This window comes from Paramisgurnus dabryanus, chromosome 4 (assembly GCF_030506205.2).
Source record: "Paramisgurnus dabryanus chromosome 4, PD_genome_1.1, whole genome shotgun sequence".
In the NCBI taxonomy this organism is placed as follows: Eukaryota; Metazoa; Chordata; class Actinopteri; order Cypriniformes; family Cobitidae; genus Paramisgurnus; species Paramisgurnus dabryanus.
In genome coordinates this window covers 22,784,875-22,805,389 of record NC_133340.1, presented here as the reverse complement: position 1 = coordinate 22,805,389, position 20,515 = coordinate 22,784,875, and the positions used below count along the sequence as shown (strand labels likewise).

Below are 20,515 nucleotides of genomic sequence, written 5' to 3'. Positions count from 1 at the left end.
AGGATACCACAACTTGGGTGAAATATTCCTTAAAGAGTGTTATGTTACAATTTTATATTTTACAAGAAACTAAATTCTAATCACAATAATCTTTTCCACCAAGGTCACTCTCACAAACATTCATCTAGGAAACATAAAACCAATGGACATCAACATCATAAGGATAAAGGTGAGTTGAAGAGGGGTGCCTTTTCTTCTTTTTTTCTATCTTCAAGATGCCGTGTTTAAGAATGCCATATTGCCATGTTGTATTTCACGAGAAATGTGAAGTTGTAAACTAAATTATAATCACAATAATCTTTTTCACCAAGGTCACTCACACAAAGATTCATCTAGGAAACATAAAACAAATGGACATCGACATCATAAGGATAAAGGTGAGTTGAAGAGGGGTGCCTTTTCTTTCAGATGATTTCCTCTTGTTTTTCTCTCTCTATCTTCAGGATGCTGTGTTTTTTACATAATATGCAGATTAAAGTTTAATCTCAATGGTCTATTTCTATTTCACCAAGATCAATCTAGTAAGGATTCATCCAGTGAAGACACAACGAGTAGTGAAGAAACCATTGTCGAATGTAAGTTTCATATTTCCTGCTCTTTCTGTGTCTTGGGTATGTCATGTAGCCATGTTTTCTTTCACACGATAGTCACCTCAAAGGTTAATTACCATCTTCTGTTTTGAAAAGGTGAATGTAAATTGGATTCATCCAGTGAAGACACAACAAGTGTTGAGAGTCACAGTCATAGCAGTGAGTAACAGAGCTTAGCCTACTCTTTTATATTCCCTCCTCTGTTCACCAAGTCTGCCATGTTGCCATGTTATATTTCACACAAAAAGTTTAATCACGATCATTTATTTTACAAAGGTCAATCTAGTAAGGATTCATCCAGTGAAGATAAAACTGACAGCAGTAAGTAAAAGAGCTCAGCTTTTTATTTATATTTAACATGAAATGCAGATAAAAGTTTAATATAAGTAATCTATTGATGAAGGTGAACCTTCCCCTGGCGAAGAAAAAACCAGCCGCACCACAACCTCTGGTCCAAGCACCACCACAACCTCTGCCCCAAGCCCCACCACAACCTCAACCTCTGCTGCAAGCACCACCACAACCTCTGCTCCAAGCCCCACCACAACCTCAACCTCTGCTGCAAGCACCACCACAACAACCTCTGCCCTAAGCCCAACCACAACCTCTGCCTCAAGCACCCCCACAACCTCTGCTCCAAGCACCACCACAACCTCTGTTCCAACCACGACCTCTGCCCCAAGCCCCACCACAACTTCTACCTCTGCTCCAAGCCCCACCACAACCTCAACCTCTGCTGAAAGCACCACCACAACCTCTGCCCCAAGCCCCACCACAACCTCAACCTCTGCCCCAAGCCCCACCACAACCTCAACCTCTGCCCCAAGCCCCACCACAACTTCAACCTCTGCCCCAAGCCCCACCACAACCTCTGCCCCAAGCACCACCACAACCTCTGCTCCAAGCACCACCACAACCTCTGGTCCAAGCACCACCACAACCTCAGCCCCAAGTCCCACCACAACCTCAACCTATGCTCCAAGCACCACCACAACATCTGCCCCAAGCCCCACCACAACCTCAACCTCTGCTCCAAGCACCACCACAACCTCAGCCCTAAGCCCCACCACAACCTCTGCCCTAAGTCCCACCACAACCTCTACTTCTGCTCCAAGCCCCACCACAACCTCTACCTCTGCTCCAAGCACCACCACAACCTCAACCTCTGCTGCAAGCCCCACCACAATCTCTGTTCCAAGCACCACCACAACCTCTTCCCCAAGCCCCACCACAACCTCAACCTCTGCTCCAAGCCCCACCACAACATCTACCCCAAGCACCACCACAACCTCTGCCCCAAGCCCCACCACAACATCTACCCCAAGCCCCACCACAACCTCTACCCCAAGCCCCACCACCACCTCTACCCCAAGCCCCACCACAACCTCTGCCCCAAGGCCACCCACAACCTCTGCCCCAAGCCCCACCACAACAACTACCCCAAGCCCCACCACAACCACAACTTCTACACCAAGCCCCACCACAACATCTACCCCAAGCCCCACCACAACCACAACCTCTACCCCAATCCCCACCACAACCACAACTTCTACACCAAGCCCCACCACAACCACAACTTCTACACCAAGCCCCACCACAACCACAACCTCTACCCCAAGCCCCACCACAACCACAACTTCTACACCAAGCCCCACCACAACCACAACCTCTACCCCAAGCCCCACCACAACCACAACTTCTACACCAAGCCCCACCACAACCTCTACCCCAAGCCCCACCACAACCACAACTTCTACACCAAGCCCCACCACAACCTCTACCCCACGCCCCACCACAACCTCTACCCCAAGCCCCACCACAACCACAACTTCTACCCCAAGCCCCACCACAACCACAACCTCTACCTCAAGCCCCACCACAACCACAACCTCTACCCCAAGCCCCGCCACAACCACAACTTCTACACCAAGCCCCACCACAACCTCTACCCCAAGCCCCACCACAACCTCTACCCCAAGCCCCACCACAACCACAACCTCTACCCCAAGCCCCACCACAACCACAACTTCTACACCAAGCCCCACAACAACTACAACCTCTACCCCAAGCCCCACCACAACCACAACTTCTACACCAAGCCCCACCACAACCACAACTTCTACCCCAAGCCCCACCACAACCACAACCTCTACCCCAAGCCCCACCACAACCACAACTTCTACACCAAGCCCCACCACAACTACAACTACAACCTCTACCCCAAGCCCCACCACAACCACAACTTCTACACCAAGCCCCACCACAACCACTACCCCAAGCCCCACCACAACCTCAACCTCTGCCCCAAGCCCCACCACAACTTCTACCCCAAGCCCCACCACAACCTCTACCCCAAGCCCCACCACAACCACCACAAGTAAGTAATCTATACATACACAGTTAAGACATAAATGAATGTTTTTATTAGAAAAAAATATTGTGGTATTTCAAAGATCATTTTGTTTGTATGTGTCCGGTCAAGAACAGAAAGATTCTATGTGCTTGCTTTTTGAAACACGTCTCTCCTTGTATGCACTTTTGAGTACACTTAAACGTGCACACACACACACACACAGACGGATGGGGAATTCCAATTTTAATTTTAATTTTTTACAGTATAAGACACAATAGCGCAACTTTCTCTTAAGTTTACACATCAAGAGTTCTGATCTTTGAAGGGCATAGGGATGATCACGCATGTTTGGAGTTGAAACAGACATATTCAACAGCATGTGCATAAAGAAAACTGCTCACTTTAGAGCCTTTTTTTGGTTAAATTGTTTAAAATCATTTAATGTGTTAACATTTGCCATCCTTTGAAACATGTGCAAATTATAAAATTTCCCTTTTCAAAATTGCGTGTTAATCTGCGAATCGCATGCGAGCTGAACTGTGTATCGTGATCCGTCAGTTCATGGATCAACTGCGATCCGGTACACCACTAGAAAAAAGTTTAATAAAACAAATCTTTATCACCAAGGTAAATCTGAAAAGGATTCATCCAGCAAAGAAAATAAGAATAATGAAGATAAGAGTGGCAAATGTGAGTAACAGAGCTCAGACACTTCTTTTATAATTCCTCCTCTGTTTCCCAATTTGTCTCAAGGATGCCATGTTGAATTTCACATGAAAGGCAGAATTAAGTTTAACCACAATAATCTTTTTTACCAAGGTCAATCTGGAAAGGATTCATCCACCAAAGACAATAAGAATGCTGAAGATAAGAGTGGCAACAGTGAGTTACCGAGCTTAGACTCTTCTTTTATTTTCCTTCTCTGTTCCACAATTTCTCAAGGATGCCATGTTGTACAGTATTTCACATGAAAGGCACAAAAAAGTTTTAACCAATATAATCTTTATCACCAAGGTCAATCTGGAAAGAATTCATCGACCAAAGATAATAAGAATGCTGGAGATAAGAGTGGACAATGTGAGTAACAGACCTCAGACGCTTTTTTTCAATTTTATTCTTCTCTGTTCCCCAATTTGTCACAAGGATGCCATGTTGAATTTCACATGAAAGGCCAAAAAAAGTTTTAACCAAAATAATCTTTATCACTAAGGTCAATCTGGAAAGGATTCATCCAGCAAAGACAAAAATAATTCTGAAGATAACAGTGGCAACAGTGAGTAACAAAGCTCAGACTCCTCTATTATATTTCCTTCTCAGTTTCCCAATTTGTCTCAAGGATGCCAAGTTGTATTTTACATGAAAGGCAGAAAAAAGTTTAACCAAAATAATATTTTTTACCAAGGTCAATCTACAGAGGATTCATCCAGCGAACATAAACATAATGCTAAGGATAACAGTGGCAACAGTGAGTAACAGAACTCAGACTCTTTTTTATAGTTTTTTCTCTGTTTCCCAATTTGTCTCAAGGATGCCATGTTGAATTTCACATGAAAGGCCAAAAAAGTTTTAACCAAAATAATCTTTATCACTTAGGTCAATCTGGAAAGGATTCATCCAGCAAAGACAAAAATAATTCTGAAGATAACAGTGGCAACAGTGAGTAACAAAGCTCAGACTCCTCTATTATATTTCCTTCTCAGTTTCCCAATTTGTCTCAAGGATGCCAAGTTGTATTTTACATGAAAGGCAAAAAAAAGTTTAACCAAAATAATATTTTTTACCAAGGTCAATCTACAGAGGATTCATCCAGCGAACATAAACATAATGCTAAGGATAACAGTGGCAACAGTGAGTAACAGAACTCAGACTCTTTTTTATAGTTTTTTCTCTGTTTCCCAATTTGTCTCAAGGATGCCATGTTGAATTTCACATGAAAGGCCAAAAAAGTTTTAACCAAAATAATCTTTATCACTTAGGTCAATCTGGAAAGGATTCATCCAGCAAAGACAAAAATAATTCTGAAGATAACAGTGGCAACAGTGAGTAACAAAGCTCAGACTCCTCTATTATATTTCCTTCTCAGTTTCCCAATTTGTCTCAAGGATGCCAAGTTGTATTTTACATGAAAGGCAGAAAAAAGTTTAACCAAAATAATATTTTTTACCAAGGTCAATCTACAGAGGATTCATCCAGCGAACATAAACATAATGCTAAGGATAACAGTGGCAACAGTGAGTAACAGAACTCAGACTCTTTTTTATAGTTTTTTTCTCTGTTTCCCAATTTGTCTCAAGGATGCCATGTTGAATTTCACATGAAAGGCCAAAAAAGTTTTAACCAAAAAAATCTTTATCACTAAGGTCAATCTGGAAAGGATTCATCCAGCAAAGACAAAAATAATGCTGGAGATAACAGTGGCAACAGTGAGTAACAGAGTTCAGACTCTTCTATTATTTTTACTTCTCAGTTTCCCAATTTGTGTCAAGGGTGTCAAGTTGTGTTTTACATGAAAGGCATGAAAGGATCTAATGCTGTATGTTACATATAAGGCAGAAAAAGTTTTAATCAAAATAATCTTCATCACTAAGGTCAATCTACAGAGGATTCATCCAGCGAAAATAAACATAATGCTAAGGATAACAGTGGCAACAGTGAGTAACAGAACTCAGACACTTTTTTATAGTTTTTTCTCTGTTTCCCAATTTGTCTCAAGGATGCCATGTTAAATTTCACATGAAAGAAAGGAAAAAGTTTTAACCAAAATAATCTTTATCACTAAGGTCAATCTGGAAAGGATTCATCAAACAAAGACAAAAATAAAGCTGGAGATAACAGTGGCAACAGTGAGTAACAAAGCTCAGACTCTTCTATTATTTTCCTCTGTATACGAATTTGTCTCAAGGATGCCATGTTGTATTTGACATAAAAGGTAGAAAAAAGTTTTAACCAAAATAATCTTTATCACTAAGGTCAATCTGGAAAGGATTCATCCAGCAAAGACAAAAATAATTCTGAAGATAACAGTGGCAACAGTGAGTAACAAAGCTCAGACTCCTCTATTATATTTCCTTCTCAGTTTCCCAATTTGTCTCAAGGATGCCAAGTTGTATTTTACATGAAAGGCAGAAAAAAGTTTAACCAAAATAATATTTTTTACCAAGGTCAATCTACAGAGGATTCATCCAGCGAACATAAACATAATGCTAAGGATAACAGTGGCAACAGTGAGTAACAGAACTCAGACTCTTTTTTATAGTTTTTTCTCTGTTTCCCAATTTGTCTCAAGGATGCCATGTTGAATTTCACATGAAAGGCCAAAAAAGTTTTAACCAAAATAATCTTTATCACTTAGGTCAATCTGGAAAGGATTCATCCAGCAAAGACAAAAATAATTCTGAAGATAACAGTGGCAACAGTGAGTAACAAAGCTCAGACTCCTCTATTATATTTCCTTCTCAGTTTCCCAATTTGTCTCAAGGATGCCAAGTTGTATTTTACATGAAAGGCAGAAAAAAGTTTAACCAAAATAATATTTTTTACCAAGGTCAATCTACAGAGGATTCATCCAGCGAACATAAACATAATGCTAAGGATAACAGTGGCAACAGTGAGTAACAGAACTCAGACTATTTTTTATAGTTTTTTTCTCTGTTTCCCAATTTGTCTCAAGGATGCCATGTTGAATTTCACATGAAAGGCCAAAAAAGTTTTAACCAAAAAAATCTTTATCACTAAGGTCAATCTGGAAAGGATTCATCCAGCAAAGACAAAAATAATGCTGGAGATAACAGTGGCAACAGTGAGTAACAGAGTTCAGACTCTTCTATTATTTTTACTTCTCAGTTTCCCAATTTGTGTCAAGGGTGTCAAGTTGTGTTTTACATGAAAGGCATGAAAGGATCTAATGTTGTATGTTACATATAAGGCAGAAAAAGTTTTAATCAAAATAATCTTCATCACTAAGGTCAATCCACAGAGGATTCATCCAGCGAAAATAAACATAATGCTAAGGATAACAGTGGCAACAGTGAGTAACAGAACTCAGACACTTTTTTATAGTTTTTTCTCTGTTTCCCAATTTGTCTCAAGGATGCCATGTTAAATTTCACATGAAAGAAAGGAAAAAGTTTTAACCAAAATAATCTTTATCACTAAGGTCAATCTGGAAAGGATTCATCAAACAAAGACAAAAATAAAGCTGGAGATAACAGTGGCAACAGTGAGTAACAAAGCTCAGACTCTTCTATTATTTTCCTCTGTATACGAATTTGTCTCAAGGATGCCATGTTGTATTTGACATAAAAGGTAGAAAAAAGTTTTAACCAAAATAATCTTTATCACTAAGGTCAATCTGGAAAGGATTCATCCAGCAAAGACAAAAATAATTCTGAAGATAACAGTGGCAACAGTGAGTAACAAAGCTCAGACTCCTCTATTATATTTCCTTCTCAGTTTCCCAATTTGTCTCAAGGATGCCAAGTTGTATTTTACATGAAAGGCAGAAAAAAGTTTAACCAAAATAATATTTTTTACCAAGGTCAATCTACAGAGGATTCATCCAGCGAACATAAACATAATGCTAAGGATAACAGTGGCAACAGTGAGTAACAGAACTCAGACTCTTTTTTATAGTTTTTTCTCTGTTTCCCAATTTGTCTCAAGGATGCCATGTTGTATTTGACATAAAAGGTAGAAAAAAGTTTTAACCAAAATAATCTTTATCACTAAGGTCATTCTGGAAAGGATTCATCCAGCAAGGACAAAAATAATTCCGGAGATAACAGTGGCAACAGTGAGTAACAGAGCTCAGACTCTTTTTTTATTTTTCCTGTAGTTACCAATTTGTCTCAAGGATGTCATGTTGTATCTGACATAAAAGGCAGAAAAAAGTTTTAACCAAAATAATCTTTATCACTAAGGTAAATCTGGAAAGGATTCATCCAGCAAGGACAAAAATAATTCTGGAGATAACAGTGGCAACAGTGAGTAACAGAGCTTAGACTCTTTTTTTATTTTACCTCTATTTACCTATTTGTCTCAAGGATGTCATGTTGTATTTCCTTCTCAGTTTCCCAATTTGTCTCAAGAATGCCAAGTTGTATTTTACATGAAAGGCATGAAAAGATCTAATGTTGTATGTTACATATAAGGCAGAAAAAGTTTTAATCAAAATAATCTTCATCACCAAGGTCAATCTACAGAGGATTCATCCAGCGAAAATAAACATAATGCTAAGGATAACAGTGGCAACAGTGAGTAACAGAGCTCAGACTCTTCTATTATATTTCCTTCTCTGTTTCCCAATTTGTCTCAAGAATGCCAAGTTGTATTTTACATGAAAGGCCAAAAAAAGTTTTAACCAAATAATCTTTATCACTTAGGTCAATCTGGAAAGGATTCATCCAGCAAAGACAAAAATAATTCCGGAGATAACAGTGGCAACAGTGAGTAACAGAGCTCAGACTCTTCTATTACATTTCCTCTGTATACGAATTTGTCTCAAGGATGCCATGTTGTATTTGACATAAAAGGTAGAAAAACGTTTTAACCAAAATAACCTTTATCACTAAGGTCAATCTGGAAAGGATTCATCCAGCAAAGACAAAAATAATTCTGGAGATAACAGTGGCAACAGTAAGTAACAGAGCTCAGACTCTTCTGTTATTTTCCTCTGTATACGAATTTGTCTCAGGGATGCCATATTGTATTTGACATAAAAGGTAGAAAAACGTTTTAACCAAAATAACCTTTATCACTAAGGTCAATCTGAAAAGGATTCATCCAGCAAGGACAAAAATAATTCTGGAGATAACAGTGGCAACAGTGAGTAACATAGTTCAGACTCTTCTATTATATTTCCTTCTCTGTTTACCAATTTGTCTCAAGAATGCCATGCTGTATTTGACATAAAAGGCAGAAAAAAGTTTTAACCAAAATAACCTTTATCACTAAGGTCAATCTGGAAAGGATTCATCCAACAAAGATAAAAATAATGCTGGAGATAACAGTGGCAACAGTGAGTAACAGAGCTCAGACTCTTCTATTATATTTCCTCTGTATACCAATTTGTCTCAAGGATGTCATGTTGTATCTGACATAAAAGGCAGAAAAAAGTTTTAACAAAAATAATCTTTATCACTAAGGTCAATCTGGAAAGGATTCATCCAGCAAAGACAAAAATAATTCTGGAGATAACAGTGGCAACAGTGAGTAACAGAGCTCAGACTCTTCTATTATATTTCCTCTGTATACCAATTTGTCTCAAGGATGTCATGTTGTATCTGACATAAAAGGCAGAAAAAAGTTTTAACCAAAATAATCTTTATCACTAAGGTCAATCTGGAAAGGATTCATCCAGCAAAGACAAAAATAATTCTGGAGATAACAGTGGCAACAGTGAGTAACAGAGCTCAGACTCTTCTATTATATTTCCTCTGTATACCAATTTGTCTCAAGGATGTCATGTTGTATCTGACATAAAAGGCAAAAAAAAGTTTTAACCAAAATAACCTTTATCACTAAGGTCAATCTGGAAAGGATTCATCCAGCAAGGACAAAAATAATTCTGGAGATAACAGTGGCAACAGTGAGTAACAGAGCTCAGACTCTTCTATTATATTTCCTCTGTATACCAATTTGTCTCAGGGATGCCATATTGTATTTGACATAAAAGGTAGAAAAAGGTTTTAACCAAAATAACCTTTATCACTAAGGTCAATCTGGAAAGGATTCATCCAGCAAAGACAAAAATAATTCCGGAGATAACAGTGGCAACAGTGAGTAACAGAGCTAGCTCTTTTTTATTTTTCCTCTATTTACCTATTTGTCTCAAGGATGTCATGTTGTATTTCCTTCTCAGTTTCCCAATTTGTCTCAAGAATGCCAAGTTGTGTTTTACATGAAAGGCATGAAAGGATCTAATGTTGTATGTTACATATAAGGCAGAAAAAGTTTTAATCAAAATAATCTTCATCACTAAGGTCAATCTACAGAGGATTCATCCAGCGAAAATAAACATAATGCTAAGGATAACAGTGGCAACAGTGAGTAACAGAACTCAGACACTGTTTTTAATCTGTTTCCCAATTTGTCTCAAGGATGCCAAGTTAAATTTCACATGAAAGGCAGGAAAAAGTTTTAACCAAAATAATCTTTATCACTAAGGTCAATCTGGAAAAGATTCATCCAGCAAAGACAAAAATAATTCTGAAGATAACAGTGGCAACAGTGAGTAACAAATCTCAGACTCTTCTATTATATTTTCTTCTCTGTTTACCAATTTGTCTTAATGATGTCATGTTGTATTTGACATAAAAGGCAGAAAAAAGTTTTAACCAAAATAATCTTCATCACCAAGGTCAATCTACAGAGGATTCATCCAGCGAAAAAAAACATAATGCTAAGGATAACAGTGGCAACAGTGAGTAACAGAACTCAGACACTGTTTTTAATCTGTTTCCCAATTTGTCTCAAGGATGCAAAGTTAAATTTCACATGAAAGGCAGGAAAAAGTTTTAACCAAAATAATCTTTATCACTAAGGTCAATCTGGAAAAGATTCATCCAGCAAAGACAAAAATAATTCTGAAGATAACAGTGGCAACAGTGAGTAACAAATCTCAGACTCTTCTATTATATTTCCTTCTCTGTTTCCCAATTTGTCTCAAGAATGCCAAGTTGTATTTTACATTAAAGGCATGAAAAGATCTAATGTTGTATGTTACATATAAGGCAGAAAAAGTTTTAATCAAAATAATCTTCATCACCAAGGTCAATCTACAGAGGATTCATCCAGCGAAAATAAACATAATGCTAAGGATAAAAGTGGCAACAGTGAGTAACAGAACTTAGACTCTTTTTTTTAATAGTTTTGTCTCTGTTTCCCAATTTGTCTCAAGGATGCCATGTTGAATTTCACATGAAAGGCCAAAAAAAGTTTTAACCAAAATAATCTTTATCACTAAGGTCAATCTGGAAAGGATTCATCCAGCAAGGACAAAAATAATGCTGGAGATAACAGTGGCAACAGTGAGTAACAAAGCTCAGACTCCTCTATTAAATTTCCTTCTCATTTTCCCAATTTGTCTCAAGGATGTCATGTTGTATTTGACATAAAAATCAGAAAAAAGTTTTAACCAAATAATCTTTATCACTTAGGTCAATCTGGAAAGGATTCATCCAGCAAGGACAAAAATAATTCTGGAGATAACAGTGGCAACAGTGAGTAACATAGTTCAGACTCTTCTATTATATTTCCTTCTCTGTTTACCAATTTGTCTCAAGAATGCCATGCTGTATTTGACATAAAAGGCAGAAAAAAGTTTTAACCAAAATAACCTTTATCACTAAGGTCAATCTGGAAAGGATTCATCCAACAAAGACAAAAATAATTCTGGAGATAACAGTGGCAACAGTGAGTAACAGAGCTCAGACTCTTCTATTATATTTCCTCTGTATACCAATTTGTCTCAAGGATGTCATGTTGTATCTGACATAAAAGGCAAAAAAAAGTTTTAACCAAAATAACCTTTATCACTAAGGTCAATCTGGAAAGGATTCATCCAGCAAGGACAAAAATAATTCTGGAGATAACAGTGGCAACAGTGAGTAACAGAGCTCAGACTCTTCTATTATATTTCCTCTGTATACCAATTTGTCTCAAGGATGCCATGTTGTATCTGACATAAAAGGCAAAAAAAAGTTTTAACCAAAATAACCTTTATCACTAAGGTCAATCTGGAAAGGATTCATCCAGCAAGGACAAAAATAATTCTGGAGATAACAGTGGCAACAGTAAGTAACAGAGCTCAGACTCTTCTGTTATTTTCCTCTGTATACGAATTTGTCTCAAGGATGCCATATTGTATTTGACATAAAAGGTAGAAAAAAGTTTTAACCAAAATAACCTTTATCACTAAGGTCAATCTGGAAAGGATTCATCCAGCAAAGACAAAAATAATTCCGGAGATAACAGTGGCAACAGTGAGTAACAGAGCTCAGACTCTTCTATTAAATTTCCTTCTCAGTTTCCCAATTTGTCTCAAGGATGCCATGTTGTATTTCACATAAAAGTCAGAAAAAACGTTTTTACCAAATAATCTTTATCACTTAGGTCAATCTGGAAAGGATTCATCCAGCAAGGACAAAAATAATTCCGGAGATAACAGTGGCAACAGTGAGTAACAGAGCTAGCTCTTTTTTATTTTTCCTCTATTTACCTTTTTGTCTCAAGGATGTCATGTTGTATTTCCTTCTCAGTTTCCCAATTTGTCTCAAGAATGCCAAGTTGTGTTTTACATGAAAGGCATGAAAGGATCTAATGTTGTATGTTACATATAAGGCAGAAAAAGTTTTAATCAAAATAATCTTCATCACTAAGGTCAATCTACAGAGGATTCATCCAGCGAAAATAAACATAATGCTAAGGATAACAGTGGCAACAGTGAGTAACAGAACTCAGACACTGTTTTTAATCTGTTTCCCAATTTGTCTCAAGGATGCAAAGTTAAATTTCACATGAAAGGCAGGAAAAAGTTTTAACCAAAATAATCTTTATCACTAAGGTCAATCTGGAAAAGATTCATCCAGCAAAGACAAAAATAATTCTGAAGATAACAGTGGCAACAGTGAGTAACAAATCTCAGACTCTTCTATTATATTTTCTTCTCTGTTTACCAATTTGTCTTAATGATGTCATGTTGTATTTGACATAAAAGGCAGAAAAAAGTTTTAACCAAAATAATCTTCATCACCAAGGTCAATCTACAGAGGATTCATCCAGCGAAAAAAAACATAATGCTAAGGATAACAGTGGCAACAGTGAGTAACAGAGCTCAGACTCTTCTATTATATTTCCTTCTCTGTTTCCCAATTTGTCTCAAGAATGCCAAGTTGTATTTTACATTAAAGGCATGAAAAGATCTAATGTTGTATGTTACATATAAGGCAGAAAAAGTTTTAATAAAAATAATCTTCATCAACAAGGTCAATCTACAGAGGATTCATCCAGCGAAAATAAACATAATGCTAAGGATAACAGTGGCAACAGTGAGTAACAGAACTCAGACTCTTTTTTTTATAGTTTTTTCTCTGTTTCCCAATTTGTCTCAAGGATGCCATGTTGAATTTCACATGAAAGGCCAAAAAAAGTTTTAACCAAAATAATCTTTATCACTTAGGTCAATCTGGAAAGGATTCATCCAGCAAGGACAAAAATAATGCTGGAGATAACAGTGGCAACAGTGAGTAACAAAGCTCAGACTCCTCTATTAAATTTCCTTCTCAGTATCCCAATTTGTCTCAAGGATGTCATGTTGTATTTGACATAAAAATCAGAAAAAAAGTTTTAACCAAATAATCTTTATCACTTAGGTCAATCTGGAAAGGATTCATCCAGCAAGGACAAAAATAATTCTGGAGATAACAGTGGCAACAGTAAGTAACAGAGCTCAGACTCTTTTTTTATTTTCACTCTATTTACCAATTTGTCTCAAGGATGCCATGTTGTATCTGACATAAAAGGCAGAAAAAAAGTTTTAACCAAAATCATCTTTATCACTAAGGTCAATCTGGAAAGGATTCATCCAGCAAAGACAAAAATAATTCTGGAGATAACAGTGGCAACAGTAAGTAACAGAGCTCAGACTCTTTTTTTATTTTCCCTCTATTAACCAATTTGTCTCAAGGATGCCATGTTGTATCTGACATAAAAGGCAGAAAAAAGTTTTAACCAAAATAACCTTTATCACTAAGGTCAATCTGCAGAGCATTCACCCAGCAAGGACAAAAATAATTCCGGAGATAACAGTGGCAACAGTGAGTAACAGAGCTCAGACTCTTCTATTAAATGTCCTTCTCAGTTTCCCAATTTGTCTCAAGGATGCCATGTTGTATTTCACATAAAAGTCAGAAAAAAAGTTTTAACCAAATAATCTTTATCACTTAGGTCAATCTGGAAAGGATTCATCCAGCAAAGACAAAAATAATTCTGGAGATAACAGTGGCAACAGTAAGTAACAGAGCTCAGACTCTTTTTTTATTTTCCCTCTATTTACCAATTTGTCTCAAGGATGCCATGTTGTATCTGACATAAAAGGCAGAAAAAAGTTTTAACCAAAATAATCTTTATCACTAAGGTCAATCTGGAAAGGATTCATCCAGCAAAGACAAAAACAATTCTGGAGATAACAGTGGCAACAGTGAGTAACAGAGCTCAGACTCTTCTATTATATTTACTCTGTTTACCAATTTGTCTCAAGGATGTCATGTTGTATCTGACATAAAAGGCAGAAAAAAGTTTTAACCAAAATAATCTTTATCACTAAGGTCAATCTGGAAAGGATTCATCCAGCAAGGACAAAAATAATTCTGGAGATAACAGTGGCAACAGTGAGTAACAGAGCTCAGACTCTTTTTTTATTTTACCTCTATTTACCTATTTGTCTCAAGGATGTCATGTTGTATTTCCTTCTCAGTTTCCCAATTTGTCTCAAGAATGCCAAGTTGTGTTTTACATGAAAGGCATGAAAGGATCTAATGTTGTATGTTACATATAAGGCAGAACAAGTTTTAATCAAAATAATCTTCATCACTAAGGTCAATCTACAGAGGATTCATCCAGCGAAAATAAACATAATGCTAAGGATAACAGTGGCAACAGTGAGTAACAGAACTCAGACTCTTTTTTTATAGTTTTTTCTCTGTTTCCCAATTTGTCTCAAGGATGCCATGTTGAATTTCACATGAAAGGCCAAAAAAAGTTTTAACCAAAATAATCTTTATCACTAAGGTCAATCTGGAAAGGATTCATCCAGCAAGGACAAAAATAATGCTGGAGATAACAGTGGCAACAGTGAGTAACAAAGCTCAGACTCCTCTATTAAATTTTCATTCTCAGTTTCCCAATTTGTCTCAAGGATGTCATGTTGTATTTGACATAAAAATCAGAAAAAAAGTTTTAACCAAATAATCTTTATCACTTAGGTCAATCTGGAAAGGATTCATCCAGCAAGGACAAAAATAATTCTGGAGATAACAGTGGCAACAGTGAGTAACAGAGCTTAGACTCTTTTTTATTTTTCCTCTACTTACCAATTTGTCTCAAGGATGTCATGTTGTATCTGACATAAAAGGCAGAAAAAAGTTTTAACCAAAATAACCTTTATCACTAAGGTCAATCTGGAAAGGATTCATCCAGCAAGGACAAAAATAATTCTGGAGATAACAGTGGCAACAGTAAGTAACAGAGCTCAGACTCTTTTTTTATTTTCCCTCTTTTTACCAATTTGTCTCAAGGATGCCATGTTGTATCTGACATAAAAGGCAGAAAAAAAGTTTTAACCAAAATAATCTTTATCACTAAGGTCAATCTGGAAAGGATTCATCCAGCAAAGACAAAAATAATTCTGGAGATAACAGTGGCAACAGTGAGTACCAGAGCTCAGACTCTTCTATTATATTTCCTCTCTATACCAATTTGTCTCAAGGATGTCATGTTGTATCTGACATAAAAGGCAGAAAAAAGTTTTAACCAAAATAACCTTTATCACTAAGGTCAATCTGGAAAGGATTCATCCAGCAAAGACAAAAATAATTCTGGAGATAACAGTGGCAACAGTGAGTAACAGAGCTCAGACTCTTCTATTAAATTTCCTTCTCAGTTTCCCAATTTGTCTCAAGGATGCCATGTTGTATTTCACATAAAAGTCAGAAAAAAAGTTTTAACCAAATAATCTTTATCACTTAGGTCAATCTGGAAAGGATTCATCCAGCAAAGACAAAAATAATTCTGGAGATAACAGTGGCAACAGTGAGTAACAGAGCTCAGACTCTTCTATTATATTTACTCTGTTTACCAATTTGTCTCAAGGATGTCATGTTGTATCTGACATAAAAGGCAGAAAAAAGTTTTAACCAAAATAATCTTTATCACTAAGGTCAATCTGGAAAGGATTCATCCAGCAAAGACAAAAACAATTCTGGAGATAACAGTGGCAACAGTGAGTAACAGAGCTCAGACTCTTCTATTATATTTACTCTGTTTACCAATTTGTCTCAAGGATGTCATGTTGTATCTGACATAAAAGGCAGAAAAAAGTTTTAACCAAAATAATCTTTATCACTAAGGTCAATCTGGAAAGGATTCATCCAGCAAGGACAAAAATAATTCTGGAGATAACAGTGGCAACAGTGAGTAACAGAGCTCAGACTCTTTTTTTATTTTTCCTCTACTTACCAATTTGTCTCAAGGATGTCATGTTGTATCTGACATAAAAGGCAGAAAAAAGTTTTAACCAAAATAACCTTTATCACTAAGGTCAATCTGGAAAGGATTCATCCAGCAAGGACAAAAATAATTCTGGAGATAACAGTGGCAACAGTAAGTAACAGAGCTCAGACTCTTTTTTTATTTTCCCTCTTTTTACCAATTTGTCTCAAGGATGCCATGTTGTATCTGACATAAAAGGCAGAAAAAAAGTTTTAACCAAAATAATCTTTATCACTAAGGTCAATCTGGAAAGGATTCATCCAGCAAAGACAAAAATAATTCTGGAGATAACAGTGGCAACAGTGAGTACCAGAGCTCAGACTCTTCTATTATATTTCCTCTCTATACCAATTTGTCTCAAGGATGTCATGTTGTATCTGACATAAAAGGCAGAAAAAAGTTTTAACCAAAATAACCTTTATCACTAAGGTCAATCTGGAAAGGATTCATCCAGCAAAGACAAAAATAATGCTGGAGATAACAGTGGCAACAGTGAGTAACAGAGCTCAGACTCTTCTATTAAATTTCCTTCTCAGTTTCCCAATTTGTCTCAAGGATGCCATGTTGTATTTCACATAAAAGTCAGAAAAAAAGTTTTAACCGAATAATCTTTATCACTTAGGTCAATCTGGAAAGGATTCATCCAGCAAAGACAAAAATAATTCTGGAGATAACAGTGGCAACAGTGAGTAACAGAGCTCAGACTCTTCTATTATATTTACTCTGTTTACCAATTTGTCTCAAGGATGTCATGTTGTATCTGACATAAAAGGCAGAAAAAAGTTTTAACCAAAATAATCTTTATCACTAAGGTCAATCTGGAAAGGATTCATCCAGCAAAGACAAAAACAATTCTGGAGATAACAGTGGCAACAGTGAGTAACAGAGCTCAGACTCTTCTATTATATTTACTCTGTTTACCAATTTGTCTCAAGGATGTCATGTTGTATCTGACATAAAAGGCAGAAAAAAGTTTTAACCAAAATAATCTTTATCACTAAGGTCAATCTGGAAAGGATTCATCCAGCAAGGACAAAAATAATTCTGGAGATAACAGTGGCAACAGTGAGTAACAGAGCTCAGACTCTTTTTTTATTTTACCTCTATTTACCTATTTGTCTCAAGAATGCCAAGTTGTGTTTTACATGAAAGGCATGAAAGGATCTAATGTTGTATGTTACATATAAGGCAGAACAAGTTTTAATCAAAATAATCTTCATCACTAAGGTCAATCTACAGAGGATTCATCCAGCGGAAATAAACATAATGCTAAGGATAACAGTGGCAACAGTGAGTAACAGAACTCAGACACTGTTTTTAATCTGTTTCCCAATTTGTCTCAAGGATGCCATGTTAAATTTCACATGAAAGGCAGAAAAAGTTTTAATCAAAATAATCTTCATCACCAAGGTCAATCTACAGAGGATTCATCCAGCGAAAATAAACATAATGCTAAGGATAACAGTAGCAACAGTGAGTAACAGAACTCAGACTCTTTTTTTTATAGTTTTGTGTCTGTTTCCCAATTTGTCTCAAGGATGCCATGTTGAATTTCACATGAAAGGCCAAAAAAAGTTTTAACCAAAATAATCTTTATCACTAAGGTCAATCTGGAAAGGATTCATCCAGCAAGGACAAAAATAATGCTGGAGATAACAGTGGCAACAGTGAGTAACAAAGCTCAGACTCCTCTATTAAATTTCCTTCTCAGTTTCCCAATTTGTCTCAAGGATGTCATGTTGAATTTGACATAAAAATCAGAAAAAAGTTTTAACCAAATAATCTTTATCACTAAGGTCAATCTGGAAAGGATTCATCCAGCAAGGACAAAAATAATTCTGGAGATAACAGTGGCAACAGTAAGTAACAGAGCTCAGACTCTTCTGTTATTTTCCTCTGTATACGAATTTGTCTCAAGGATGCCATGTTGTATTTGACATAAAAGGCAGAAAAAAGTTTTAACCAAAATAATCTTTATCACTAAGGTCAATCTGGAAAGGATTCATCCAGCAAAGACAAAAATAATTCTGGAGATAACAGTGGCAACAGTGAGTAACAGAGCTCAGACTCTTTTTTTATTTTACCTCTATTTACCTATTTGTCTCAAGGATGTCATGTTGTATTTCCTTCTCAGTTTCCCAATTTGTGTCAAGGGTGTCAAGTTGTGTTTTACATGAAAGGCATGAAAGGATCTAATGTTGTATGTTACATATAAGGCAGAAAAAGTTCTAATCAAAATAATCTTCATCACTAAGGTCAATCTACAGAGGATTCATCCAGCGAAAATAAACATAATGCTAAGGATAACAGTGGCAACAGTGAGTAACAGATCTCAGACACTGTTTTTAATCTGTTTCCCAATTTGTCTCAGGGATGCCATGTTAAATTTCACATGAAAGGCAGGAAAAAGTTTTAACCAAAATAATCTTTATCACTAAGGTCAATCTGGAAAAGATTCATCCAGCAAAGACAAAAATAATTCTGAAGATAACAGTGGCAACAGTGAGTAACAAATCTCAGACTCTTCTATTATATTTCCTTCTCTGTTTCCCAATTTGTCTCAAGAATGCCAAGTTGTATTTTACATGAAAGGCATGAAAAGATCTAATGTTGTATCTTACATATAAGGCAGAAAAAGTTTTAATCAAAATAATCTTCATCACCAAGGTCAATCTACAGAGGATTCATCCAGCGAAAATAAACATAATGCTAAGGATAACAGTAGCAACAGTGAGTAACAGAACTCAGACTCTTTTTTTTATAGTTTTGTGTCTGTTTCCCAATTTGTCTCAAGGATGCCATGTTGAATTTCACATGAAAGGCCAAAAAAAGTTTTAACCAAAATAATCTTTATCACTAAGGTCAATCTGGAAAGGATTCATCCAGCAAGGACAAAAATAATGCTGGAGATAACAGTGGCAACAGTGAGTAACAAAGCTCAGACTCCTCTATTAAATTTCCTTCTCAGTTTCCCAATTTGTCTCAAGGATGTCATGTTGTATTTGACATAAAAATCAGAAAAAAGTTTTAACCAAATAATCTTTATCACTAAGGTCAATCTGGAAAGGATTCATCCAGCAAAGACAAAAATAATTCTGGAGATAACAGTGGCAACAGTAAGTAACAGAGCTCAGACTCTTCTATTATTTTCCTCTGTATACGAATTTGTCTCAAGGATGCCATGTTGTATTTGACATAAAAGGCAGAATTTTTTTTTAACCAAAATAATCTTTATCACTAAGGTCAATCTGGAAAGGATTCATCCAGCAAGGACAAAAATAATTCTGGAGATAACAGTGGCAACAGTGAGTAACAGAGCTAAGACTCTTTTTTTTATTTTTCCTCTACTTACCAATTTGTCTCAAGGATGGCATGTTGTATCTGACATAAAAGGCAGAAAAAAGTTTTAACCAAAATAACCTTTATCACTAAGGTCAATCTGGAAAGGATTCATCCAGCAAAGACAAAAACAATTCTGGAGATAACAGTGGCAACAGTGAGTAACAGAGCTAAGACTCTTTTTTTTATTTTTCCTCTACTTACCAATTTGTCTCAAGGATAGCATGTTGTATCTGACATAAAAGGCAGAAAAAAGTTTTAACCAAAATAACCTTCATCACTAAGGTCAATCTGGAAAGGATTCATCCAGCAAAGACAAAAATAATTCCGGAGATAACAGTGGCAACAGTGAGTAACAGAGCTCAGACTCTTCTATTATATTTCCTTCTCAGTTTCCCAATTTGTCTCAAGGATGCCATGTTGTATTTGACATAAAAGTCAGAAAAAAGTTTTAACCAAATAATCTTTATCACTTAGGTCAATCTGGAAAGGATTCATCCAGCAAAGACAAAAATAATTCTGGAGATAACAGTGGCAACAGTGAGTAACAGAGCTCAGACTCTTTTTTTTTTCTTATTTACCAATTTGTCTCAAGGATGTCATGTTGTATTTGACATAAAAGGCAGAAAAAAGTTTTAACCAAAATAATCTTTATCACTAAGGTCAATCTGGAAAGGATTCATCCAGCAAGGACAAAAATAAATCTGGAGATAACAGTGGCAACAGTAAGTAACAGAGCTCAGACTCTTCTATTATTTTCCTCTGTTTACGAATTTGTCTCAAGGATGCCATATTGTATTTGACATAAAAGGTAGAAAAAAGTTTTAACCAAAATAATCTTCATCACTAAGGTAAATCTGGAAAGGATTCATCCAGCAAAGACAAAAACAATGCTGGAGATAACAGTGGCAACAGTAAGTAACAGAGCTTAGACTCTTCTATTCTATTTACTCTGTTTCCCATTTTG

At 36.4% G+C, this 20,515-nt stretch overlaps 1 protein-coding gene across 1 annotated transcript in view; it reads left to right on the top strand.

Annotated features, from left to right (window-relative positions):
- The window catches only part of LOC135786260 (uncharacterized), a 31,446-nt gene that overhangs the window by 741 nt on the left and 10,190 nt on the right, over positions 1-20,515 (top strand). The window contains exons 2-23 of the mRNA XM_073814592.1: positions 104-169; positions 312-377; positions 513-575; positions 687-749; positions 867-911; positions 994-2,967; positions 3,571-3,633; positions 3,763-3,825; positions 3,958-4,020; positions 13,121-13,183; positions 13,314-13,376; positions 13,505-13,567; positions 13,888-13,950; positions 14,078-14,140; positions 14,925-14,987; positions 15,688-15,750; positions 15,878-15,940; positions 16,832-16,894; positions 17,022-17,084; positions 20,026-20,088; positions 20,211-20,273; positions 20,400-20,462. Coding sequence (XP_073670693.1) covers positions 104-169; positions 312-377; positions 513-575; positions 687-749; positions 867-911; positions 994-2,967; positions 3,571-3,633; positions 3,763-3,825; positions 3,958-4,020; positions 13,121-13,183; positions 13,314-13,376; positions 13,505-13,567; positions 13,888-13,950; positions 14,078-14,140; positions 14,925-14,987; positions 15,688-15,750; positions 15,878-15,940; positions 16,832-16,894; positions 17,022-17,084; positions 20,026-20,088; positions 20,211-20,273; positions 20,400-20,462 — 3,285 coding nt within the window. The remainder of the gene's footprint in view (positions 1-103; positions 170-311; positions 378-512; positions 576-686; positions 750-866; positions 912-993; positions 2,968-3,570; positions 3,634-3,762; positions 3,826-3,957; positions 4,021-13,120; positions 13,184-13,313; positions 13,377-13,504; positions 13,568-13,887; positions 13,951-14,077; positions 14,141-14,924; positions 14,988-15,687; positions 15,751-15,877; positions 15,941-16,831; positions 16,895-17,021; positions 17,085-20,025; positions 20,089-20,210; positions 20,274-20,399; positions 20,463-20,515) is intronic.